General features: G+C 41.8%; 1 protein-coding gene across 27 annotated transcripts in view; it reads left to right on the forward strand.

Moving 5' to 3' along the window:
• dlg1 (discs large 1) overlaps window positions 1–23,947 on the forward strand; it is a 284,731-nt gene that overhangs the window by 229,259 nt on the left and 31,525 nt on the right. For 25 of the 27 annotated variants that reach the window (XM_043416416.1, XM_043416419.1, XM_043416413.1 and 22 more), the window contains 4 exons: window positions 320–595; window positions 2,232–2,444; window positions 5,261–5,411; window positions 5,979–6,111. In XM_043416416.1, the coding sequence (XP_043272351.1) occupies window positions 320–595; window positions 2,232–2,444; window positions 5,261–5,411; window positions 5,979–6,111 (773 nt within the window). The remainder of the gene's footprint in view (window positions 1–319; window positions 596–2,231; window positions 2,445–5,260; window positions 5,412–5,978; window positions 6,112–23,947) is intronic. The other 2 variants (XM_043416404.1, XM_043416417.1) reach the window with 1 other exon arrangement.

Genomic DNA, 23,947 nt, shown 5'->3' on the forward strand with positions numbered 1-23,947 from the left:
TTAATGCAAACTGAGACTAATAATTTGTACTGGCGTGTTTGTGTACCTTTGAAAAACATTAAATAGTTAATATACGAGAATAAATATGTTTACAACGCACGGATCTCGTTGAAAAATTTCATACTCGAAAATGGTCAAACACGCGGATTCGCGCCGATGGATTTTCATCCGCCTGGCCCTTTAAACCCTTTGAACAAACACGCTCCCATCGCGACTTCGGCAATCCCTGTGAACACATTCTAATCGAAAGATTATTTTGTTTCTATAAAACCACCTGACAGGAGCGTAATGATTGAGCGGCGCTTAATTGATGTTTCAGGCTAACGGCGACGATGATTGGGAGTACGAGGAGATCGTTCTCGAAAGGGGCGGCGCAGGGCTCGGTTTCAGTATCGCCGGTGGTACTGACAATCCGCACTTTGGCAACGACACGGCGATCTACATCACGAAACTCATACCCGGCGGTGCGGCATCCGCGGACGGTCGCCTGCGGGTCAACGACACGATACTTCAGGTCAACGACGTGACCGTTGTCGATGTACCGCACGCGAGTGCCGTCGATGCACTCAAGAGAGCCGGAAACACTGTCAAACTCGTACGTAATACAATTCCGATCAACACCAGTGCATTTTTCGTTGATAACATGTCATTTACGTGCCAACCGATGGCCAACACCCGATCGTTGAAGCATTATCGCTCGCACAGTTCCAACTCGACTGTTTTCAATGCTTTAGCTAAAGTTTTTCAGAGAGAAAAAATGTTGTTAGGAATTTATCAAAGTTTGAGGGGAGATGAAGCTCTGTGAATTCATATTGAGAATAAAAGCGAGAAGAGGAGCCTTCCTGACGCTTGATAAAAAGTGTAATTATATTTCAAAGCTGCTCGGAAATCTCGGACGCGTTTTCCATGTATCGAGTGAATCGTTCAGCCTTAAGGAGGGTGGCTACACTCGTCAAAATGATAAGAAATTGATCAAATTTGGTGATAATGTTCTTCAACATCAAGTGCGAAGACACAATTTTTTTTCAAAATTTTCTTCTGCTTAATTATCGAGTAATTACGCATTGAAGCAAATTTCTTAAAACTTTAGTGATCAGTTACTCGATAACTGTACAGAAGAAAAATCTTAAAAAAATTGTATTGTCAAATTTGGCACTAAAGAATATATGTTCACCAAATTTTATTAAATTCTTATCATTTTGAAATTTTTTATGTATTTAACATGGTTTAGCATTACAACATTGCATCGTCGCTAGCCACCCTCCTTAAATCACGCGTCAGCAGCTCTCGCGGCTGTAGGGACAGAAATTGGCTAGCCTCCGAAGACAAGCCGCGGCTGAAGTTTGCAACGTCGGAGTCCAACGAAACGGAAGGAAAAAAAACATTTGTTATTCACCAATTTTTTATTTGACGACTCATTGGTGCAGGTTGAAAAACTACGAATTGCATATTTGGCAGGGAACGAAATTGCAAAATTACTGGAATTATTGGAGCGTCTTTTAGACCATTTCGTTGGACTCCAACGTTGCAAACTTCAACGTCATAGCCGAGACAGTATTCGAACTATTTTTTTCCTCGAAGGAACCCCCTCCTCTCAATCGAACGAGACTCGGACATTTCTAGATACGGGGAGAAAGCGTCCGTGGTCTTTTCTGGTACACGTCCCCGCAGTCCAATTATCCTCGGTATCAACGCGACTGCAATGACTTTGTAACAATGCAGGGAGGAATATATAGGTATCATAAACGAAAGAAGTAGACTTTTCGTCTTTCCAATTCTATGACCCAACGTCTATTTCCTTCTTTCATTTTCTCCCCTCATCGGTATGATTTCCACAAGAAAATACGTTCACTGATATTACATTCAATGTCGCATGGTATTCGTTGGGAACGATACTTATTGTCAGTGAAAAAAGTTGGCCCCGTTTTTACTCTTTCGTTTTTCTATTTTCTATCATCTCCCAAACGCGTTCTACGGTTTGCTGACATTTCGATTTACAGATGATGATGGTCGCATTCGTAATTCGGCAGAAACGTCTAATCGCGCGCGGATCGAATTGTAGATGAAATTTTAAAAAATTCGTAACCGTTCGAGTTTGAGTCGAAACTCGTTGAATCGCAATGTAGTAAAAGGACAAAATTCATTCGCGAATCGAATCATTTCTATGCCACACCCAATGATTTGTTACGAATGAATAAAAATAATTGTTTTTCATCATTGAACTTTGACAGTACGTGCGGAGACGGCGTCACACGCAACTTATCGAAATCGAACTGATAAAGGGCAACAAAGGGCTGGGCTTCAGTATCGCAGGTGGAATCGGAAATCAACACATACCCGGTGACAATGGGATATACGTCACGAAAATTATGGACGGTGGGGCCGCCCAGGTCGACGGTCGACTCGTCGTCGGTGATAAATTGGTGGCTGTGAGAAATGCACTGGTAAGATTTTTTTTACCATCGCAATATTACGTCAACGCGTACTTTAATTTGTAATAATGAAAATAGTGGAATTCAGTTGGCGCATTGAAACGCATCGATCTCTTTGTGCCATAACCGATTGAACAACTGAAAGTAAACGGGATTTCATTGTCAAGGTAGAAAAAAAGAGTTCTTCCGCTGCTGTGAAATCTGAAGAATCTCGGAACAGCTTTTCGGAAGTTTTCCTGCCAAGCTTTTTATGACTCCACATAGCAGCGAGGATTTGTCCCTTTTTTCCCCAAGCCCAGATGTTGTATTACCATCAATAAGGGACGACGATGACAAACCAGCTCTGAGCGTGCCGAGCCCCCAATGAAACAATCATTTTTCCCTTTTACCACACTTTAAATCTTCCCCATTTCCTGCAGCACGCCTCGCCATCCGGTCGCAAAGCACGGTTTTTTCATACTCCATTTTGTATTCCACTCGCTCAATTCTCGCGCAATTATCACTCCGAATTTCATTTATTTTTATTTACCCTCGTCAATATAATCCGCTCATTAAATCCTCGGAAGCCCGCTGATCGTCGCGCGAACCCTCAATCTCAGCGCTGCTTTCGGTATCGTCGTACGAGCCAGTCTCTCACTTCACCTCATGATAAGGATTCGCGAGCCTGGTACTACGTCTAAGAATCTCCGTTGGATCCTCATGCCGTCTCGTCAAGTCAAGAATCATCAATTTTCTTCTCTTGCTTTTTTTTTGCGACAATTCCTTGTTAATCTTGAGCCCGTCGGTCTATCATCGAGCGGTTTTTCTGGGACATTTCCAACGTGACATTATGTGGCAGGTGGCTCGAGTTGAAATTCGTGATTCGCGGGGGGAAAAAATTCACCATATTTTAGACTCGACGTAATTCAATCGGGCGCGTTATCCAGTTCAGGATTTTTTTTTCCTTGACAGCATCAATTTTTGTCTTCTCCTCTCAGAGTTTAATGTCTCCGAAAATGGTCTTCGTCTTTCGCCCGGAAAAAGATAGCATCGATTTGTTTTCGTTCCGTTTTACTATTCTTCGTTCCAGAAGAATAATGAAGTGCCGATCGTTTGTCACGAGCCGGTCTTTCACAAGTTCATGAATCCTACGGTAGTGCGATGTAACGTGCTTCTGGATATGGAGAAAGAAAAGAGAAGAAACTTCTCGGGTACGAACGACGACGAAATGGTTCGCTAAAGTTATGGGCTTGGAATAGCCAAGATTGAATATTTTTTTTAGTAAAACGATCGGCGGCAATTTTTCTTAGCATCTTCTTTTGAGTTCGGTCCGTCGAGATCCAAATGCGAAAAAATAGTTTAAATAAATCATCGCACAGGGGAAAAAATGTGTCTCCGAAAACGAAAAAAATCTGACAATTCCCAAGTATTAGTTTTAACGTTCCGCCCAACTGCAATATTGCCCCAGGGAGTTGTAATTTTTTTCATCCATATGATGGGAAGAGGAGAAAAAAAGAAAATGGGATAAAATCTATCTGAACCTGATGCACGTGCCGTTTTAACCCGGATTAGCTTTTTTTCTCTTCGTTTTTTTTGTCTCGAGCAGGAAAAGATGCTCTCGAGATTTAGAGAGAAAGATGCGAGAGGGCACAGGGAGAAGAACGTGGAAGAAAAGCTGTTGGTAAGCTTGTGAAATTCGGTGAAAATGGTCACGTCGACCATTTACCGGCAGCAATCCCACTTGCAACGTTGATGGTGAAACCCTTACGGGATCGTTTCGCGAAACAGAAAACACAGAAACGTAACCAGACGTCCAGAGGTGACCTGCTCCCTCGGACCCGTGTATTGCCTCGGGCTGGGACGTTACTCTCATTCTTTTTCCCTAATCTCAACGTTTTTTCCTTCCGACTTTTATCTCTCTTTCTCTCCCGTTATACTTTTACTCCTCGCTATGAGCAATGTGTATAGCAGCTTCCAGGTGTGTGATTGTACATTATCGTAAAAATGCAGTTGTCAATATAATACATAAAAATATATAAAATAGTTCGCATCTACATCCTGATTGGAATAATTGAAAAAAATAATCCCAACATAACTCATTGTGCTGTCAAAGCGTTAAATCGTAAAAAATGCTCCTCCATTCAGTGATTGATTGATGGTCAGTTATTTGCGAGTATGAGATTTCCATAACAATCCATAACTCATTGGATAAGATCGAGAGAAAAAATAATAATAGGAACTATTCCGTTTGAACGTTTTCCTCTTTTCTTCAATTTTACATTTGACCGCTGATGGGTTGAATGGTCGGAAATTGAATGAGAAAAATCAAATATCGCAAACCTTGAAAGATCGCTGGGACCAAAGCTCTCTCAATTTTCCACGCTACATGGCAGTAAATCTCACTTACGCGCTTGAGTTTTATTTCAATCGAATCGCCCGCTTGCATTATTCCGTGACGATCGATGTGCTTGGAAAAGAAATGATTCGATACGTCCTTTGCTCCCTTCAATCGTGACGATGAACCATTCGGAACGATACAAACAAAAATGTTTTTTTTTTTTAATCCCGCAGATTTGAGTGAGTATACAAAATTCATGGAAACTTTTCGTTTCCAATTTTGGCGGAAAGCCGAATATTACCAATAAATTTGCAATAAGATTGATTTGAAAGAGAAATTTAGAAAATGTATCGTTTCAATACAGTCACGATGAATACGAAACTTTTTCCAACATACTGATAATGTCGCCACAATTGTAATCGTGGGGGGTGAATCTGGCACGAAAAGCATTCATCCAGCTCGTACTTTATTTGTTCTCACCGTCTTTATTTCTGTGCCTCCCGGAAACTAGGGTGATAAAAACTTGGAAAACGTGACACACGAGGAGGCGGTAGCGACGCTGAAAGCGACTCAGGATCGGGTTGTTCTGTTGGTTGCCAAACCGGAAGGAACATTGCCACCTCCGCCACCAACCTCGGACCATTCTGTTTCACCCCAACCACGTAAGAATCTTGATGGTTTTTCCTTACGAATTTACGCATGCACAGTTATGCGTTGTCGGAGAATCGTTGCAGAAAATTCGCAACGCTTCGTGAACGATGAGGCTGAAGTTTGCAACGTTGGAGTCCAACGAACCGATCTAAAAAAATTCTCCAAAAATTTCAGTGATTCTCCAATTTCGTTTCCTGTCGAATTTCCAATTCGTAGTTTTTCAACCTGCACTGATACTTTTTGAAATAAAAAATTGGTTAATTAAAAATGTTTTTTCCCTCATTTCGTTGGACTCCAACGTTGCAAACTTCAGCATTGTTCGTAAACGTCCGCTAATGGAAATATTCGCATTCGAAATTATTTGCTGAATCGTAATTTTCAAGCGGTCCGATCGCTCTACTTTGCTACGATTTTCCTCGTCATCATTATCACCGAAATCCTTTGCTTCAAATTTTTTAAAAATCTTTAATTACTAATCAGATTATCGTGCGAATTTCACTCGCGGTCTCGATACACCAACATATTGCAATACTTATTACTCATACACGTTTTTTTTTCTGTTTTTCCGGGTTTAACAGGGAAACAAAATGGTTCGGTTTCAGCGCTGGAGAACAGCACGTTGACGTACTCGCAAGAGTCACGTCACGCTTCCTCGTTGGCCCTCCACGGGACTGCAACACCACGAGCCGTTTCTCAAGAAGACGTATCACGGTAAGTTCTTCCGAAATTCATTCCACGAGATGTACAAAGATCGAAGGCCACGGTTCCTAGCTTCTCTTAAAAAGAGTCGACTGTATGACGCAACAAAAAATCAAAGTATATCCACATCGGCGAGTCGAAGACAAAATGAGGCCATAAAAATGTTTTTTTCCCCACAACGCAAACCCGAATGATTCTTCTACATAGTGGCGTACCGGAGCGGGAAAAATGGTGTCCAGCCTAAATAACCGCACTCAAAATAACCACGAACAAAAATCCTATGAACAATATATGAAGAGAATAACCACTGGAATAATAATCCTCATTTAAAATGAACTTGAAGTTTGTAATTACAGGAATATGAAAAACAGTTGGAATATTATTTATAGCACTGCATGACCTAAAATAGTATACGATACTCGTGAATTAAGGTAGATGGGTGAATATTCGCTATCCAAGATTACGCGATGATATTTTTGGTAGGCAAAAATGAATACGTACTGGATAGATTTGCAAAATTTTGACGCTAGTTACCGTGTAGTTTAGCAGCAAATTAATTATTGAATATCGACTTTTCTCTGACACTTATCACTCCGGCATATGAGAGCCGTACACACATGAAAAGTTATTGAATTTTTTCGTTAGTTATATCCAAGATTTCGGAATAAAAAATCGATCGTTGTATTTCGTGGATATTTAAGAATACATGAGCATTTTTATTTTTAAACCTTACCATTGACAATCGGCTGAAATATGAAAAAATATCTGATGAGAAATCATTCGGATTACACAACAAATGGATCAGCAATATACGTTCGCATGTGACGTCAGTTCGACCTTTTGGTCATATTTGTCGTTCGTTAGTTTCGCCACGTTTTTTTGTAAATTTTTACAAAACGACGATTTTTATTCCGTTAAACTTTTTGATCGTTCATTTTTTCATTTTCTTCCACTGCAATACTACTTTGGACAGTAAACTCACTTCATAACCTATAAAATTTGTAAACAAAACTGACAGCGTAACATCAACAGCAGCGGCAGCTGCTCCACCACATCAGTCAAAATGAACTCTTCAAACGTTTTTTTAATAATAAAATTGTATAAAAATATTGGTTCTTTACCAATTATATTTCTAAAATAATAAAATTATTGTTTTCAAGCAAGTTTCGTCTTTTGAAATTTTCGAAAAATATAGTTACTGCAAAAATCACGTCACCCATCAACCTTAAGAGTATGGATTAGTCGACTAACCTCACTTGAAATTTTCGAAATCGAAATTCTTTGACAATGTTTGACCGATTAAAAAAAGGCTCTGTCAGTCGACTTTTGCCATCGTTCTGCGTAGGCTGACAGAGCCTTTTTTTAATCGATCAAACGTGTCAAAAAATTTCGATTTCGAAAATTCTAAGTGAGGTTACCGACTGATCCATCCTCTTAAGTCACACGTATCGTAATGTACTATTATATATATAGTATAATTTAAGATTTTAGAATATAATTTATTGTTTATTGTTTTTAACATGTTTAACATCTTGAAACGTTCCGAGAACACCACCCGTTCGTGTGTGCATTTGTTTGTTTGTTTTGGAATCTTAGAGTTATTTTGTACATCGGTTATACATATATTCATCACGGTTTTTTCGTTCGTTGGTTATTTTAGCAGGTTATTTTGAGGGAGGTTATTTCGAATGGGAACTGGGAAAAATGTGGTTCCGCTGCTGGAAAATATTTTTTAACAATGTGTTTAGGAAAAAGGTAGAAAAATACAACACCGCAAACGTCGAAGGCTAGATTTTCCGCGTAACATTTGTTACGGTAGAGTATAGAAACGGTCTCCGAATGGTCCCGGCTCGAGGAGATTTCGAGTCGAGAGAATGATCGATTCTCGGGGTGGAGTCAATAGTTCGAAGGTTGTGAAATTTCGAACTCGCAAAGGCCTGTTGGAGCGTGAAGAGAGTGCGCATATACACCATCATTCGGAAATATTCAAAGGCGAATTCCGTGGATTGGTTTGCCCGTTGAATCGTCAGCCATACGCCCTTTCGTTCAACAGCAGTCGCAACATTATGCGTATACAGTGAGAGCGAAATGTTGCTCCTCGCTCCCCGTGGCTTGTTCGTCGGATGGATCGCAGCAGCGGGGAATTAGTCGCCGGATAAATTCGATGGAGCAGCTGAGCGATCCGGTGCATCCCACAGTCCGGACCGCAAAATTGCTACACCGAACTGAACTCCATCTCGTTCCACTGCTCGCTCAGGAAGACTGGTTAATTATACAGTCACGGGATTCGATACGTTTTCGCGTGGGCGGAGGTCGAACGACGCGTGAGAAGCAGCCTCCGCTCCGCATCGCGAGAGATCTCTGGTCCTCGGATGCTCAACGCTCTCCGCATATTGTCCGTTGAGGATCAGCGGTATTGTGGTAGCCGGTGCACGAGCTAATTGCCGATGGATCAAGGGCTTATCTAATCGCGAATCCTCCGCGCACTCCTCAATCCCGCACCTCCTAAAGCTCATACACGCGGACCGACTATTCCTAATCGAGTATCAACCGGTCCCACCGAACCGTCCAATATACTCGCTCATTCTTCCTCGTGGATCAAACTCCAACGTTGGCCAGTCGTCCTACTTGATTCCGGCTCACCGTCGGGCGGAGGCCTCTGTCCTGGGTATCGCGTTTGCAAATTGTGCAGAATCGCCATTCCAATTTCGCTTCCATGATGGGGGGTGGGTGGGGCGGATGGACTCGCGTCGAGATTCGGGCCCGCGCGATATATTCGCATTAACGTCTTGAGCAAGTTCCGATGCGGAAGAACCTTAAGAAGCCTGAACCTCGCGGGATTACTGTGAATTTCCATACACGAGGCTCCTCGAAACTAGTAGAGGCGAAAAAGAGAAACAAAAAAGGAAAAGAAAATAGGAGTCGGAGTGGACGAGAGCGAAAGACTCGACGAAATAATTTCGCGGGAGGAAAACTTGTGCCGAAAAGTTTCTCGGCGAATCGGGCCCAGAATTGAGTTGGATACTTTTCGAGTGAGAGAGAAAATTAGTTGGCTGTTTGTACTCGACGGACTAATGCTCGAGATATAAACGGAAACGCGCGCGGGCGCGATCAAACGGACGGATGGAGGGCGGGAGGCTGGGGGACGACGACGAGAAAATGGAAGAAAGGTGAACAACATTAAACCGGTGCGTTTTCCTTCTCAGCGAGAAGAGAATAGGAACTAATGACACACTCCTGGCTCGTGTCTCCCTTCGTGAAAATTACCGCTAGCCCAAACCGCTCGTTATTTAATATTACTATTGGATGGAATATTTCATTTACCTAAAGAAAGTGGTAGAAAAAGGGGGGAGGGCAGGGAGGCAATCGAGAAGAGAAACGGAATAAAGCGAAAGATAAACTCGCCCAGGTTTGCTCGTTGATATGAAAAAACTTTGATCCATTAACTGTTTTTCTTCTCCGCATCTCTCTCACCCTCTTAATTGGTCTGACGTCACAGCGAGTTCTTTATTTAAATTAAAAATCATCGTCTTCATTTTGGTATACTTACGATTAGTATGCACTGAGAAAATTTGACGGTTTCATAGCGTTTCATTCTCCATTAGTCTCGAAGACGAATGCAGATGAATACGAATGAAGGCGCACCTTTTTCTGTTTTCCGCGAGTATCAACTCTCATAATTTCCTGCATTCGAAACGACGCTGAAGTTTGCAGCGTTGGAGTCCAACGAAATGAAGGAAAAAAACATTCGTAATTCACCAATTTTTTATTTCACGAATCATTGGCGAAGGTTGAAAAACTGCGAATTGCAAATTCGGCAGAAAACGAAATTGGATAATCACTGGAATTATCGGAAGCATTTTTAGATCATTTCGTTGGATTCCAACGTTGCAAACTTCAGCGTCATGCATTTGAATGAATTTACCGTTGATCGGCACAGCAGACTCCGCCGTTCGACTCGACTCCAGCTCACCCATTGGTCGTTTGGAAATCGATGTTCCCGGATCGGAACTAGCCATTAATCAGTTTATAATTGTTTATGCACCGGAATTAACCGGCGGCTGCTGCTGGGGGGAAATTCTTGGCACGGTCGTCGCAGTTAACCTACGCACCGTCAGAAACGTATGTGCGCCCTCGTACTCGCGTATGTGTACACTGTACATACGCGATGAGAGCGAGAATGCAGGCCAGGGTCAGAGGAGCAGAGGCATCACGTGATCTCGCAGAACTATTCGCTTACGTAACGCGCTCTCACGCTCGACCGACTCTTTTGGACGTACATGTGATGCGAGCAAAAGAATTTCAGTCGTACCCGTTGACGGCCCGATACTCGCCAACGTGTTCAATCGCCTTGTTTCTTTTTTTTATCCGTCAGTTACAAATTGTTGCTGGCACACGCCGATGAGACTAATATTTATAAAACATAGTCACGAGAAAACTCGCAAATGCCTGGGAAATTTCGTTTGTATTACGGATTCCATTAAGGGGGAAGGCAGTGGTTTTCATGGGAAATAAGCAAGTTGATTCGATTGTTTTTCATTGACTCACAAATTTCCTAAGACATTACGCTTGATTAATTTCGCTTTCTACTGTTATTCGCATAGGTGCTGAGATTCGGCAAATGTAATTAAACATATAAAAGAGAAGAAGGGAAGAGGGAGCGACGGAGGCAAAAGGGAAAAAGTAAGTCAGAGCCCGGAGTTACTCTCAGGAGCCGCAGCGTTCGAGACAGTCGAGTCAGCCCCCTCGTAGTCACGCGCCGCTTGTACAGACAGACGTATCCATGGGGAATCGGGGGACGGTCAAGGCGCCCGAGTAACGAAATTTGTCGAGCGAGCGGCGGTAGTCGGGAAAAAAGACTTATTGGTTCCGGGATCCGGATACAAATTGTCCGGTCTATACTCGCGTCCATTCGAGCAGTTGAATCCACGAGACGAGGCGGAGGTTACTCCCGCCACTCGATGTGACTATTCATGCATAAAATGCCCGGAATAGATGATTTTCTACAAAGTTATCGGGAACCCTTGAATTTTCATTTTTCGTGAGAATAATGATCAACTTTCGAAGGAAATAACGCGAAACTTCTCGTGTTGTTTTTTGTTCGTCTTTTTTCATCTCACGAAAATAACAATCGAGTATACTCGATAGCGACACTGTTAGCTCATCGCGACTGCGGAATTAAGCGCGTTACGCGTACATGAATTGCAGAGTTTGCAAAGAGCAATCGTCTCGCATCCTTGAGGAAAGGGAGAGAGAAAAATAGAGAGAGCCGTCACGATCTTACCGATGCATTTGATAACAAGGCTAAGATAACAAAGCATTCTCATTTTTAGCGCACAAGGACACGTCCGTAAGATAATGCATCATTACGTAAATCCTGTTTCAACGACGATAGACGACTCGTTGGAAGATTTGCTGGGTCGAATTATTTTCCATTTTCACATATGGATGAAAAAAAATCGACGCGTTGAGTAACGGTGCTGCGATCAACGTGATCAACGAACTCCGTTGAAGGGCTCACCAAATATCTTCATACATTGGCACACATCCGTAAGCCAATTGGCTGAACCGAACAGCCGCGTCTTGGTGAAGCGTTTTCAATGTCTTAGAGCCTTCAGCTCCTTTCAAATCATTCCATATTTTATTGCGTATAAACAGGGAGCAGGCAAAGTTTCGGACAAAATCCAGACCGTTGTAAGGGGGCGAAGTGTACTCTGTTGGAACGTAATACAAATCGTAAACTCTTGAAAAGCCTGTTTTTATGTGAAACGTGTGCACAGGCTGATGGTTTTTTGTCACGAGTACAGTATTTATGTACTTTAGCACTAGAGCCGAAGGGTCGTTGCTATCGCTGCTACGCTCTACGGTCAAGCAAGTAGCTCTAAACAACTTTTTGTCCTCTCCGTCGTCATCGTCGTCTCCTCAGAACTGATCGTACCGAATCTCCCATTTGCGAAACTTCTCTGTCCCATGTACCGAGGAAAGCTCTGCAAAAGAAAGTAACTGAAACTTTTCAGCACCGGAGGTCCTGACAGAAATGAGTGAAAGTAGAAGGGACACGTGCCGAGGTTAGCCAAATGTCTTCAAACCCTCGGATCGTAGGCAGGGGTTCAAAAAGATGGCAGAATTGAATCAGAGCTCAGTCTTTTGTACATGATGAAACCCTCGAAAGATATTGCTCGGTTGTCAATAGAAAGAAAAAAAAAACAGATTCATTGCGTCCCGATGTCTTAGCCTCGGAAAAATTGAGCAAGAAAACCAAACTGAAACTTGTCTCCATAAAAGTTGAAAGAAACAAGAATTTAGTATGACGATATCATAATTCGTCGATTATCCTGCCGATGAATATAGTTGGATCGTTCTTGATGTTTCAATCTTCTCGCTTGAAAGCCTTCGGAAATAAAAAAAAAATTTTAAAACCCAAACTGTAGAACTGAAATTTGCGGAAGTTAAGAAACAGAGCCACGGCCTTTCATCGGTGTAGCATTATACTCGACATAGTATAGCTCCCTCGTAAAAGTTTTCCGGAGAATTTGCGACTCGTCGTGGTGGCTGGACACGGAAGAGGGAAAAAGCGGAAGAGAGAGAGAGAGAGAGAAAAGGATTGAAGGAGTTGAAAAAGTGTGCAAAACGGATTCCCCAGACTCAATTAAACTTGTCGGTCTCGCTCGGAGGTTCGAGGTAGACGGGGGTGAATGGAAAGCGAGAAAGAGGGAGCGATGGAGAGAGGAAGAGTGAGAAGAGCGGGGACAAGCTCTAAGGTTGAGGTGTACCATGACTCACGACAGTCCCGAGGGTGCTCCCGGTGCTCCGATGCTCCAACTACACCTTCCTTTTTCATTATTTTTGCTGTATAACCCTAAAACGTCGTTCCCGGAGGTGTAGCGACGTCATCTTTCATTATTTATCTTTCCTTCTATCGGCTTACCACTCCGGCGTGTCTCTGTGTATCCTAAAAATTTAATGACGCTGAAGTTTGCAACGTTGGACTCCAGCGAAGTGACGTAAAAAAACCTTTCACAAATTTCAGTTATTCTCCAATTTGGTTTCATGCCGAACTTGTAATTTGTAGTCTTTCAACCTGCACCGATGCTTCGTGAAATAAAAAATCGATGAATTACAAATGTTTGTTGTTCCTTCGTTTCGTTGGACTGCAACGTTGCAGACTTCAGCGTCGTAAAATTTATATGCAATTGTTAGAAAGAAACCTTTGACCAACGAAATCGTTGCAATATTTTTGCAATTAACAACCGTAACATTGTCACAACCCCGCAGCACATTAGCAGAGTCCGCAAATGCGTTCTCGGTGCTCCTCATAAATAATGAAGTACGAAGAGACTCGCTTCATTGACTCGATGCGGTGTCGCTGACTCAACGCTCGTCCACTCTACGCTCCTTCATAGTCCATCAAGGTGAAATCGAACAGAAAAGTTTGAACTATGCGTCTCTCACGTTGGCGACCCGAGCCAAAGTTATACACTACTACGTCATTTCGTTTAAATGGGAGAACATTTCTATCTGCATATACGAATTGACAATTATGGGTCGACCATGACACTAGACAAAAAAGTTAGCAGCCACAAAATAAGAAGAATATTTGATAGATGCTACAAAGCAACGCGTTACACTGAAAAAAAATGGTTGATTCAATAGTAATTTATGTTATTGGAAGAGTTTTCTCCATTTAATTGCAATGTTTTCGGAGAAAACGAATCCGCAGTTTGATCTAAAACTATTTTATTCGTTTAATCGTGTTTAACCTGCTTGCGATGATCGTTTGTTTCATTGGCGCCCCTTAATGCCACAGTTCGTTGTTCCGATGACTTTTTATTTTCAGTGTACAATTATATTTTGCTAACAATGTGATAATTGATCCGGATAATTGTAATTGATCCAAGTTTGCATGAGTTAACTATCGTAGAGTAGGTAAAAGTGTGATCATCACGCGTAGGAATGTTACAATCGTCTTGTGCTCTTTCTCGTACTTGGTAACGGATCATTAAAGCGTCGTTTAAAGCCGAGAGTGCGAGAACGGCTCCTCGGAGTGCTACATTTCCGCTCGAAACGTGGCTCCCTTTCTCCTTCCCTCTCTCTCTTTCATTCTTCTTGTACCCTCATAAAATTTATTTTACAATTGTCTCTCGCAAAACCCGATGGACAACGTTCGACAGCGAATTACGAGTCGAAATTGAAATAACAGAGTCGAGAAGTGCGTGCCCAATTAACTCGAGCCAGCCAATTGGTAATTTCTGAGAATTATCAAATAATCCATTACGCTGGATCGTTGCGCGTTGTGTCAGTTTCGAAAATGACGTTGACGAAGCGGAGCGGACGTCCAAAAAAAAAAACGGTAAAAACGAGCTGCTCGGGACGTATCCGTCGTTGAAAAATTTTTCCTACCGCGACCCTTGATCGGAAGCACAATGTTATTGCTAGAGGAAAAAAGAGGGAGAATAGCTGGAAAGGATCGAGGTGATGAGTGTAAAATAAGTGAAGGTACTCGAGAAATATGTGGTCGAGCCAAGAGTTTGAATGGGTAGTAGCTCGTTGTGCCGTAGAGACGGAGAAGGGAAAGGAAGTCTATCGGTATTCTGTACGCGTCACCTCGGGGGACTCCGAGACACACCGCATTTGTAATCTCACGACGCCCAATGGATTCTCATACGCGTCTTGTGTCACTCTCGTGACTCAGTTCGAGTAATGGCTGTAGCGTCGATTTTAGGAGCGGTGGTAAGCCGTGGAACTTATACAGCGTGCCTCTTCTATCGTTTCTCTTGGCATAACATACGCAACGTCATACGTGCAAGCGCGGTAGCCGGGCGCGCTTATTCTTTTCGTCGCTTCCTCCAAACTCCGCGATATATCAGTTTCCCATTATCGTAAGCCTCAAATTTACTGTCGTCGTTTCATTGTCCGTACTGAAATTGATAAACGCGAAGGGGCGCAATGACTCGTCGGGTCGAGTGTTGTCGATGAAGACAGTGGATTCAGTGGAATAAGTTTCCTATTCTCTGTGCACTTGTCGACGGAGTTTCACTGAAGGGGAATCAAACATGTCGAGCTCGGGAAAGGTGAGATTTTTACACTGAGAAAAAAAATTGTTGTAACAACAATTTAGTTGATATTTTTGTTGATTTATCTAACTTCCGTTTGCGATGAATAAGCTTCATTTATACGAATCACTAAATCTTTTTTTATGTGAATTAAAGTAGCTCAGCCGTTGTACGACTGGCCAAGGTCACAACTACTTTGTGTTGATTAAATTCGAGTCTGAATTATTAATAAAATTAATAAACACTTACATTGAGAATTTTTTTATCACCAGAATGTAATAAAATGCTTTAAGAATATCATAAAAGACGAAATTTATACTTCAACTTGACTAGTTAATGATTAAGTCCGAGACTTTAAATACACATAACCTAGGAAACATTTTTATTGTGCGAAAGAAAGTATATATCGGCATAATGGGCACCGAGAAAAAAGAATGATCAATTCGTTAAAAAAATGCGAAGCTACTGGACGAATAAAAGTACGTGATGAGTTAGTCTCAAAAATAAATTTAATGATTTTCCGTAATTCCCGAATTTGTTCGAAGTTCAATCAGCTGTTACCAGCAGTCCAACATAACGACTGACATCCGCTTTCGATACGTCAAAAACTAAAGTTTTTTCATGTTTTCGTTCTTTAAAGCCCCGTAAGGTAATGTTTTTTTTTTTTAAGAAATGGAATCTGTGATAAATTTTCTTCACGATATAAACTTTTCCGAAGCAAAAAAGTGGACCTTCACCGTACTTTATCGAACGGCCGAACTACTTTGGCTAAACGCTACTCGCAAAACGTGCACGGATAGACTTTTTTAGCAAAAATTACTATGTTTTTATAGTAACGTCGGACCACGTCGATATTATAATAATAATCGCTACAGAGTGTGTCAAATAATGCAAAAGTTTGGGGAAGCATTACCACAGTTCGTAGTAAATAACGCGCTGTACTATATCAAAAATGAACACCGAGCGAATTTTTATCAAAAACGTAGTAAATATAGTGAAATGATTTGATGAAAATTTAGGAGATAACATAACAGTCGTTTCTCTGTGCTATACGGAAAATTGCATAGTTTCGTATTTTCTCTTTTACCGCACTGAATTTTGCTCAATAACATAGCAAAATTCATGCGCCTACCAATTATACGAGGCGTTGCGAATATAAACATGAAAATTAACCAGTGGCACATAGTAAAATTTCAAACAATTTGTCCAGTCCAATTCACCAATTTTTAACATTTCGCCAAAGACACGAGTGACCTTCGGATATCGATACATCGTTCGATGTAAGAATGTCGCAGACCTAAATTTTGCCTGTCGAACGTAGTAAAATTTGAGAGAACTGCTTTCGGCATCAAAATTATTATGCACTATGGTGAAATGTAATAGAGTGGCGATATAGAACAGCGCTGCTACAAAACATAGCAAATTTTTCTAGCAAATTCATCCGTCCGAAATATTCGTATAAAAGTCTCTCCGCGTTAGAATGAAAAATGTATTGCGTTCTTGTAAAACGTGACGTTATTCGAATCCCAAAAATATTACACTTCACATGTTCCGTATTTCTTGCAAACGAAAATGAGCGTAAACGATTCGGTTCGGTTCGGTGGTGGATGGGAACTCGCTCTTCTTCTCTTCGCGTTTAATCGATACTATGACGAATCGTATAAGAGGGTGTATTATTTACCGCGGTGAGAAGGCAGACACAAACGTAACGAGAAAATAGAGAAACTCTCGGTGCATTTGGAAATTCACGTTAGACACAGAGTGCGTTCGCGTTGAATATCGATCCTGAGGGGTAAACGACCGCGGCTTCGTGGAAGTACCTTTTTTTCCGAACGGTCCGTCGTCGTTGGCAAACGGGCACGGTCTATAAGACGTATTACCGGAATCGTTGAAGAAATCAAATCGAGTCATCGATCAACCCCGAATTTTTCCTTCCGCGCGTTCCCTCCGAAATGTCTTTGCAGGAATAATTTGTTGATAAGTACCTGGTGCAATGACTAATAATTTGATTCCCATGAATTTTTGTGTTTTACCGCGCGCACGGGATACGACCCCGTTGATGATAATCTCGCTTCATAAATACTCAGGAACCGAGAGTACAAAAAAGTTGCCGCGAGGACGCGCGAGATCGCGGCGAACTAGTGAAAAGTGAAAAAGACCGATGGATGGTGCGTTATTTATGGGAAGTAAAAAAACAAAAGAAATTGTTTCGTCGAATGAATTTGGAGAAAGGAGAGAATGTTCCCGGGCGGTAGATCGTGCAACAAATTTTTATCACGCTGCAGTGGTGGCGAACGTTCGATCCAACGTTGAAACTGGCATATCGCGCGCGATACGAGCGAGGATACTGACTCTGGTGGGAAATGAAATTCGCATTTCTCCTATATAAATATTCGTTACGGATATGCATTTCTCAAACCCCGAGGTTTGTGATGCATCGCTTTTTTACGAGGAAACATCGAGGGTTCGGAGCGAGAAGTAAACGAAGCGATAAACCGAATTGAATTTCAGAATTTCCCGCGGTCGACTTGGCGCATATCGAATGCGAATTGTAAAGAAAGCAGAGGTGACAAAACGTTGGAGGAATGAAAGGACCGAGGCTTGCGGTATGCGCCTCGAACAATCTTGTTCCCCTTTATCCTGGTGCTGTTGCTTATTTCTCTTCATCGTTTCTTTCTCTTTTTCGTGGAGCATTATAAAACTCAATAAAATTCAAGCGCGTCAACGTTGCTGAATCGTTACGATTCCCGCGACGACCTCCGCTCTTCTCATAACCGACTCATATTTTTATTGATAGCTTTATCCATTTTCCGTCTCGTTTAACCCCGATGATCGAGGCTCTTTTTGACGAATTTCCCGAGTGCGCGCGGCTCGGTAACTCGACTAGCTCCAATCGGAGATTCTCCGAATGGGGGTGAATTCGAGATTTATGCTTCCGTCAATCTCTGCCTCGACGCTCGCTGATCGCATCCAACATTCCCGCGAAACCGCACATCAAATTTGGACCAAATTGATGGCTCGATCCAGGCTCGTTATTTCGTTCAACGAATCTATTTGAGCAATCGAAAATACTCTGTATGACTTCTATAATTGTAATCGACTCGTAATTCATCTCAAATTCTGGGAATTTTAAAATTGATGGATTCGAAAAGGCACGATGCAAACGAGTATACAAATATAGTGAAATCTGTACGACCCGATGGGCCGTTATCGTATCGCTAACGGGGAGCCACAGAGCGCTTGTGCGTTAGACAAAAATCTCTAGTGCGTATACACGACGCGTACTCGTTGAGGGCGTACCATTGAAACTAACGAGCGAACGTATTCGTCTGTATTAAGGATCATCGGTTTTACGAGCCATACGCCGTGTATGCCTGCACCTCGTAGGTACGCGTTTAACGACGTAGCAGCTTGCCCCACGGGCTAGCATATTCGTACGACGGAGAGAGAACCTACGAATATTCGTTTTATCATTTGTATGCGTATGCATGTACAGGAAAAATGCATGGCCGCAAATTTAGCAACAATCTCGTCCGGGAAACAAAGGCCCTCGTTGCTCCGTTTATCTCGATCGTGATCGTCTCTCTCGCGCGTACTTCACTCGTGCTCCCTTCATTCCTCCGAGTAACATCAACCTCGGGCCATTTAGCCGAAACATCGTTTGCATCCGCGTCGTTAAATCTCGCACCGACTCACCGGGTTTACTCCAACTTTTATTCGATTCTCATGTGGCCTCTTTGTTTTACGTTCTTCGCTTTGAGAGAGAACGTATCCCAAAGGAGTGAGCTTATCACGCGCAACCGTTCTCTCGTTTTTTCCGATTTTCACTAGAGAAAATCATTCATTGAACCGGCCATGATTTCGTAATTGCAAACTTCATCGAATCTACTTTGTTTCAATCAGCGCGTCGCTTCATTTCATTCATCCTTTTTGCTACACGCGTCGACGTTTCGGTGCGTGTATTTTATTGAGAAATCAATATTTTTAGTATGGCGGGACACGAACTGGCGGTCGGACAATAACCGATGGGAGCGGTAAAAGCTTTTTCTAATATTCGGCTATAAGCGCACCGGCATTCCAAAAATCCAGTATATAATGGAAAATCCGATCATACCGAATTCAGCTTTCTTTTGCCTCCGATATTAAATTCAGTTAGCCCTGATGAAAAAAAATATCAAAAATAACCAAAATAGAATGATAATAGTTTAACGGCGCCACGCTGCTGCTAGCTGCGGTGCTGCTGTTGCTGCGAGTATGGAAAACTCTGTACGCTGGATTCTCCGAACGATAATATTTGCTATATTATTTAAGAGCCAGACATTCCGTTCGTGACTGAGAGAGCATTGCTATACTTTGATAACACCGTCTCCCCCGAGGGTAAACTTCCAAAGGCCTGTCACGATGTCACATGCATTTTCTTTCCTGTTTGTATGATCGTGGTATATAGCCCGGTAAAGAGGAGGGAGGGACGTCGGTGCAACCGCGCGTTCCGACGATAGTTCCTGCTTCGACTCTTCCGCAACGTTGAAGGTGTGCTCGTGGTTGTCGCGACGTATGCCAGTGCCCCCGAGGTCCTTCCGATCGAAGGCAAAGAAGCGGTGAAAGAAGAGAGAGAGAGAGGGAGCGAGCATACAGCGAATAGAATGTCTCGATGGAGCTGCCACCCTCTCTCGCTTTTCCGTACTTTTCAAACTTGATTTTGTCAGTTCAGGCAAATATGAATCGCCGTGAATCCGACGCAAGTGGGGGGCCCGATGTAGTGGCAAAAAACGGATGTTGACGCACGCGGAGCAGGGGCTCGAGCCGCGTACGCGAATGTACGAGCGAGTTTGAAAAGGAGTTCTGTGTTCATATTTTTCGAGCTTCTACGCGGAGTAGCTCCAATATCGGCGAATCGAAACGAAAGGGTACAACGAATGAAGCTATGAATGGTAATTTATACATTCTTCAGACTCTTGATATTCTACGCGCCAATCGGTTTTTATAATTATATCATGTTAGTTTATAAAAATATGCACCAGCAAACTATTCACGCATATTTTTTCTTCCTTCATTCGCCCATCCGACCGATACTTGGTCGAGTTTTATTTGATAGAAATTCATATTGATTAAGAAGCAACTGTACAATTGGAATTTTTCTATAGGTAGCCACGATCCCAACGAACGTTGAAACGCGCATCGCGAGTTTCCAATTAACGTCTGTGCGCCGAAATTCCCAAGGTCATTAGAACTTGATTATACATTTTCGCTCGGATGTTCCCGAACTCCGGGCCTCCATCGAGCACGACTCCCGCCTGGTTGGTAAAACAATATATATTTCGAGAAGAAATATATCGACCGACTCGTACCGACGAGAAATCTTTTCATTCGTGTCGTATTCGAATATATATGAATCTTCGATAAAATGTGGATATTTCAATCCATGAATATCAATCCATGGCATGAAAAAAAGTTTGATTTTGTATCCAGGAGAACGGTTGAACGATATTTTTGAAAACCAGTGATTTCAATTTTTATTTTATAATAAAACCATACGAAAATGTATATTATTTTGATTCTTTTTAACTATCAAACTAGCTTACACAAAAAAGTGGAAAATGATTTAAAAATGCACAGTTCTACTTTTTCTTTTAGGTTCATAAGTGTACTTTCTTTCGATAAACCCCAAATGTAGTCTCTCACCATGTTTTCATTATATTGGCCTTGATAACGTTGTTCGAAGCTCATAATATCTTGGTGAAAACCTTCTCCTTGTTTTTTTGAGCAGAGAACATAAATCTATGTTCTCTGCTTGTATAAAATACCTGATTTTGTTATTTATCACTCCAGTACCATCTGGAGACATTGTGTGAATGTAAGAACCCCACTTTTATTACGGGGTATTTTTGAATGTATTAAAATTCATGAAAATTCTTATGAAAACACGAAAATAAGTATTATTAGTATAACTATCACAAAAGCAAACTTTTTATGAAACGAAGATTTTGTTTTTTTCGTTTTTGTGCATAATTAACCAGAAAATCATTAAGTGAACTTTAGAACAAACAAAAAAATTGTTTTTTTCGGAGAGTCGTTTTATTAACTTTATACGTTTCTGCCATTGAAACAAAGATCATGCACGGGGGTCTTTAAGCGGGGAACCGTGAATTGGATAAGTGTTTAGACTCATCGCGTTTAATTGGATTTAATCGAAATAGTACGCCTATTAAAATAAAACCGCGGCAATAACGTCTGGTTGTGGGTTGTCGTCTCGTGGTTGTACAGCGACGAGGTATATATATCTCCAAATACATTAACGCCCAAGCGTGCTTCCTCTTCGTAATTAGTCAAGAGTGCAATTCGCGTTGAGAAGTATCCAACTACGAGGGAGGTCGAGTTTGTCGTCTCCCTTATCGTCTACATAAGATGAAACGGAGTTTCTCGGGAGACGCATAGTTTATGGGCTAAGGAAATGAAGCGAATGCGAATACCCCGTAACTCATTGATAGTTTGAATTCTTCTTTAGAACTGAGTCGTCAGTTGTAGAAGAGAATGGGGTAATTCCGGACGCGGAGTAAACATGGACGGCGCAATATCTTTACATTCCAAAACCCCCACGTCCGCGCACTTCAATTCATGCGATAGTCCGATCGATGTTTAATAAACTCGCATATTGTACGAGGCGCGAATTGGTATATTTTCGTCGAGGCAGGACCGATTATAAAATTTCGTACATTTCGGTGTAATTTTTGCCTATAAAATGAATTTATGAAACTGCAGGATAAACGGTTTCGATGTTATTGAGAAAATAAATTTAATATCGCCTTGTTCTATATGAGAATCACAAACGCAGTTCAAACTTTGGCTTTCCCCGCTGTTTTTTTAACTGTTAATTAACTCGTGAAATTTCGCAGTTTGGGGCAATTACGAACGACTTTTTGGAAAAATTCCTGACTTTTTTTTTCAAATTTCAGTAACGTCGTTAATACGAATGAAAGAAAACACCAACTTATGATATTAAGTGCACAAATAAAGCAGTGGACGGTGTGAAAACAAAAGTTATTTTTGTCCTGAAAAATATGAAGATCCACTATCCGAAGCAGACTGGATTTTGTGAATCGAGTGAATTTGTTTGCGATATGTGTAGCAATTTCTAGTGCAATCTAGATTCACCCCAAGAGCCGTCCGGATTACCTCGGAGGTTCGGGATAAATCCGAATTTACGGAGTGTTGTTTTTTCTTCTAGCCATTTTTTTTTATCTATCAGTTAAAATTTACATCGGAAATCGTAAACAAGATATCAAAGAGTAAAATACATCGAAAATTTATTTTGTAATTTTATCATGTGGCTCGTTTTAATCAATTTCCTTTAGGCGACCGGAATTATTCCAATTTCCTCTGTTTAAAGGGAAGAGTGGGGGAAAGCGGGTCGACCCCCCAAAAAAGATGGGATTTTTTCTGCAATGGAGACTTGCTAAATAAATTTTATTCCGCTCAGGAAATCCGTTTAAAACTTCATATTTCATAGAAAATCGATTTTTTTTTTTTTTTCGTAAGTCGAACATTTTTTCGATGTCAGAAAGTTCGCTTACGCATCCTTGCTTTCGCTGGCACCTTCGTCAAGTCCCACACATCATTAAGAATCAACGGAAACTGAAACAAAGTGCGACTCCGACGGCAATAAGAACGAGAAAGCTGTCGTCGCAACGGCATACGATAGAAAGTCTCGCCGCGTGCTCGTGCTCGCCCTCGTCTGCGCCCACTGGCTCTTTATGCGCATCCTGATCGATCTCCAAACACGGATATCTCGTATCGTACAAACGTCGGTTGGCCGAGTTTTCTCACAAGACATGTATCGCGTCGTAAGCGTATTTCCTGGCTCATAACCCCAAAATAGAATTATATAGATTGATCAAACAAAGATGCCTCAATCTCGCGTCTCGAGGTACAAACAAACGAGGATACGTGTCAAATGTGTCAAAACGTCAAACTCGTCGCTTCGGTAATGTAGACTCGGATTTCCATGAAATGCAATGACATTTTTTATAGGACAGATTCGTGTGGGAAAAAAAGGAAAACGAACATTGTATTGAAAAAAAATGAGACACCACGAATTTTCAGATTTTTTACTGCAACGTTTCATCCGCCATAGAGTCGTTTGAAAATGCTATTACGTCATAAAATCAGCATATCCGCGTATATAAGCGAGTGCGGCTTGGTAATAAAAAGTAGGATTCAATCAACTATATCCGGAATACTCTCACGATTTATTATTATACTTTGACTCCTCCATGTAATGAAACTCTCGATAGGAAAGAGGAAAAGATATAACTCGAGCTAATGTCCTGATATGTGATATCGTTGCGCGAGTAAAGAGCGAGGTACGATAAGCGTTCGAAGGAAGCGTACCAGCGGGATCAACATCCGTGTATCGGAGGAAAAGGTGGAAGGAGGTCAAGGTATTGGCGTCGTCTTGGTTAAATCGCGGTGACCACCGTCCCGGCTCGTTGAATGAAAGCAGACGCGTGCCGCGTGCCTCGTGTATAGTATATTTGTACGTGCTTAATAAATAAGGTACGGCAAAGAGTGGAAGCTGACGTCTGACCCAGCCTATCATTCCATTGGCTGACGTCCCGACTCCTCGACTTTTCTTATCAGTTTTACGAACGGTCCGGCGAGCCGTTATGAACAAGACGCGTCAACGCCACGCGTATTGGTGTACCGAAAATACTCGATCGATCCAAACTCTTGTCTCATATCGAGCACGATACTCGTAATCCGAAACAAGCTCATTGAAGCCCCGCAATCGATCCTCT

Source organism: Venturia canescens, chromosome 4 (assembly GCF_019457755.1).
Source record: "Venturia canescens isolate UGA chromosome 4, ASM1945775v1, whole genome shotgun sequence".
Classification (NCBI taxonomy): Eukaryota; Metazoa; Arthropoda; class Insecta; order Hymenoptera; family Ichneumonidae; genus Venturia; species Venturia canescens.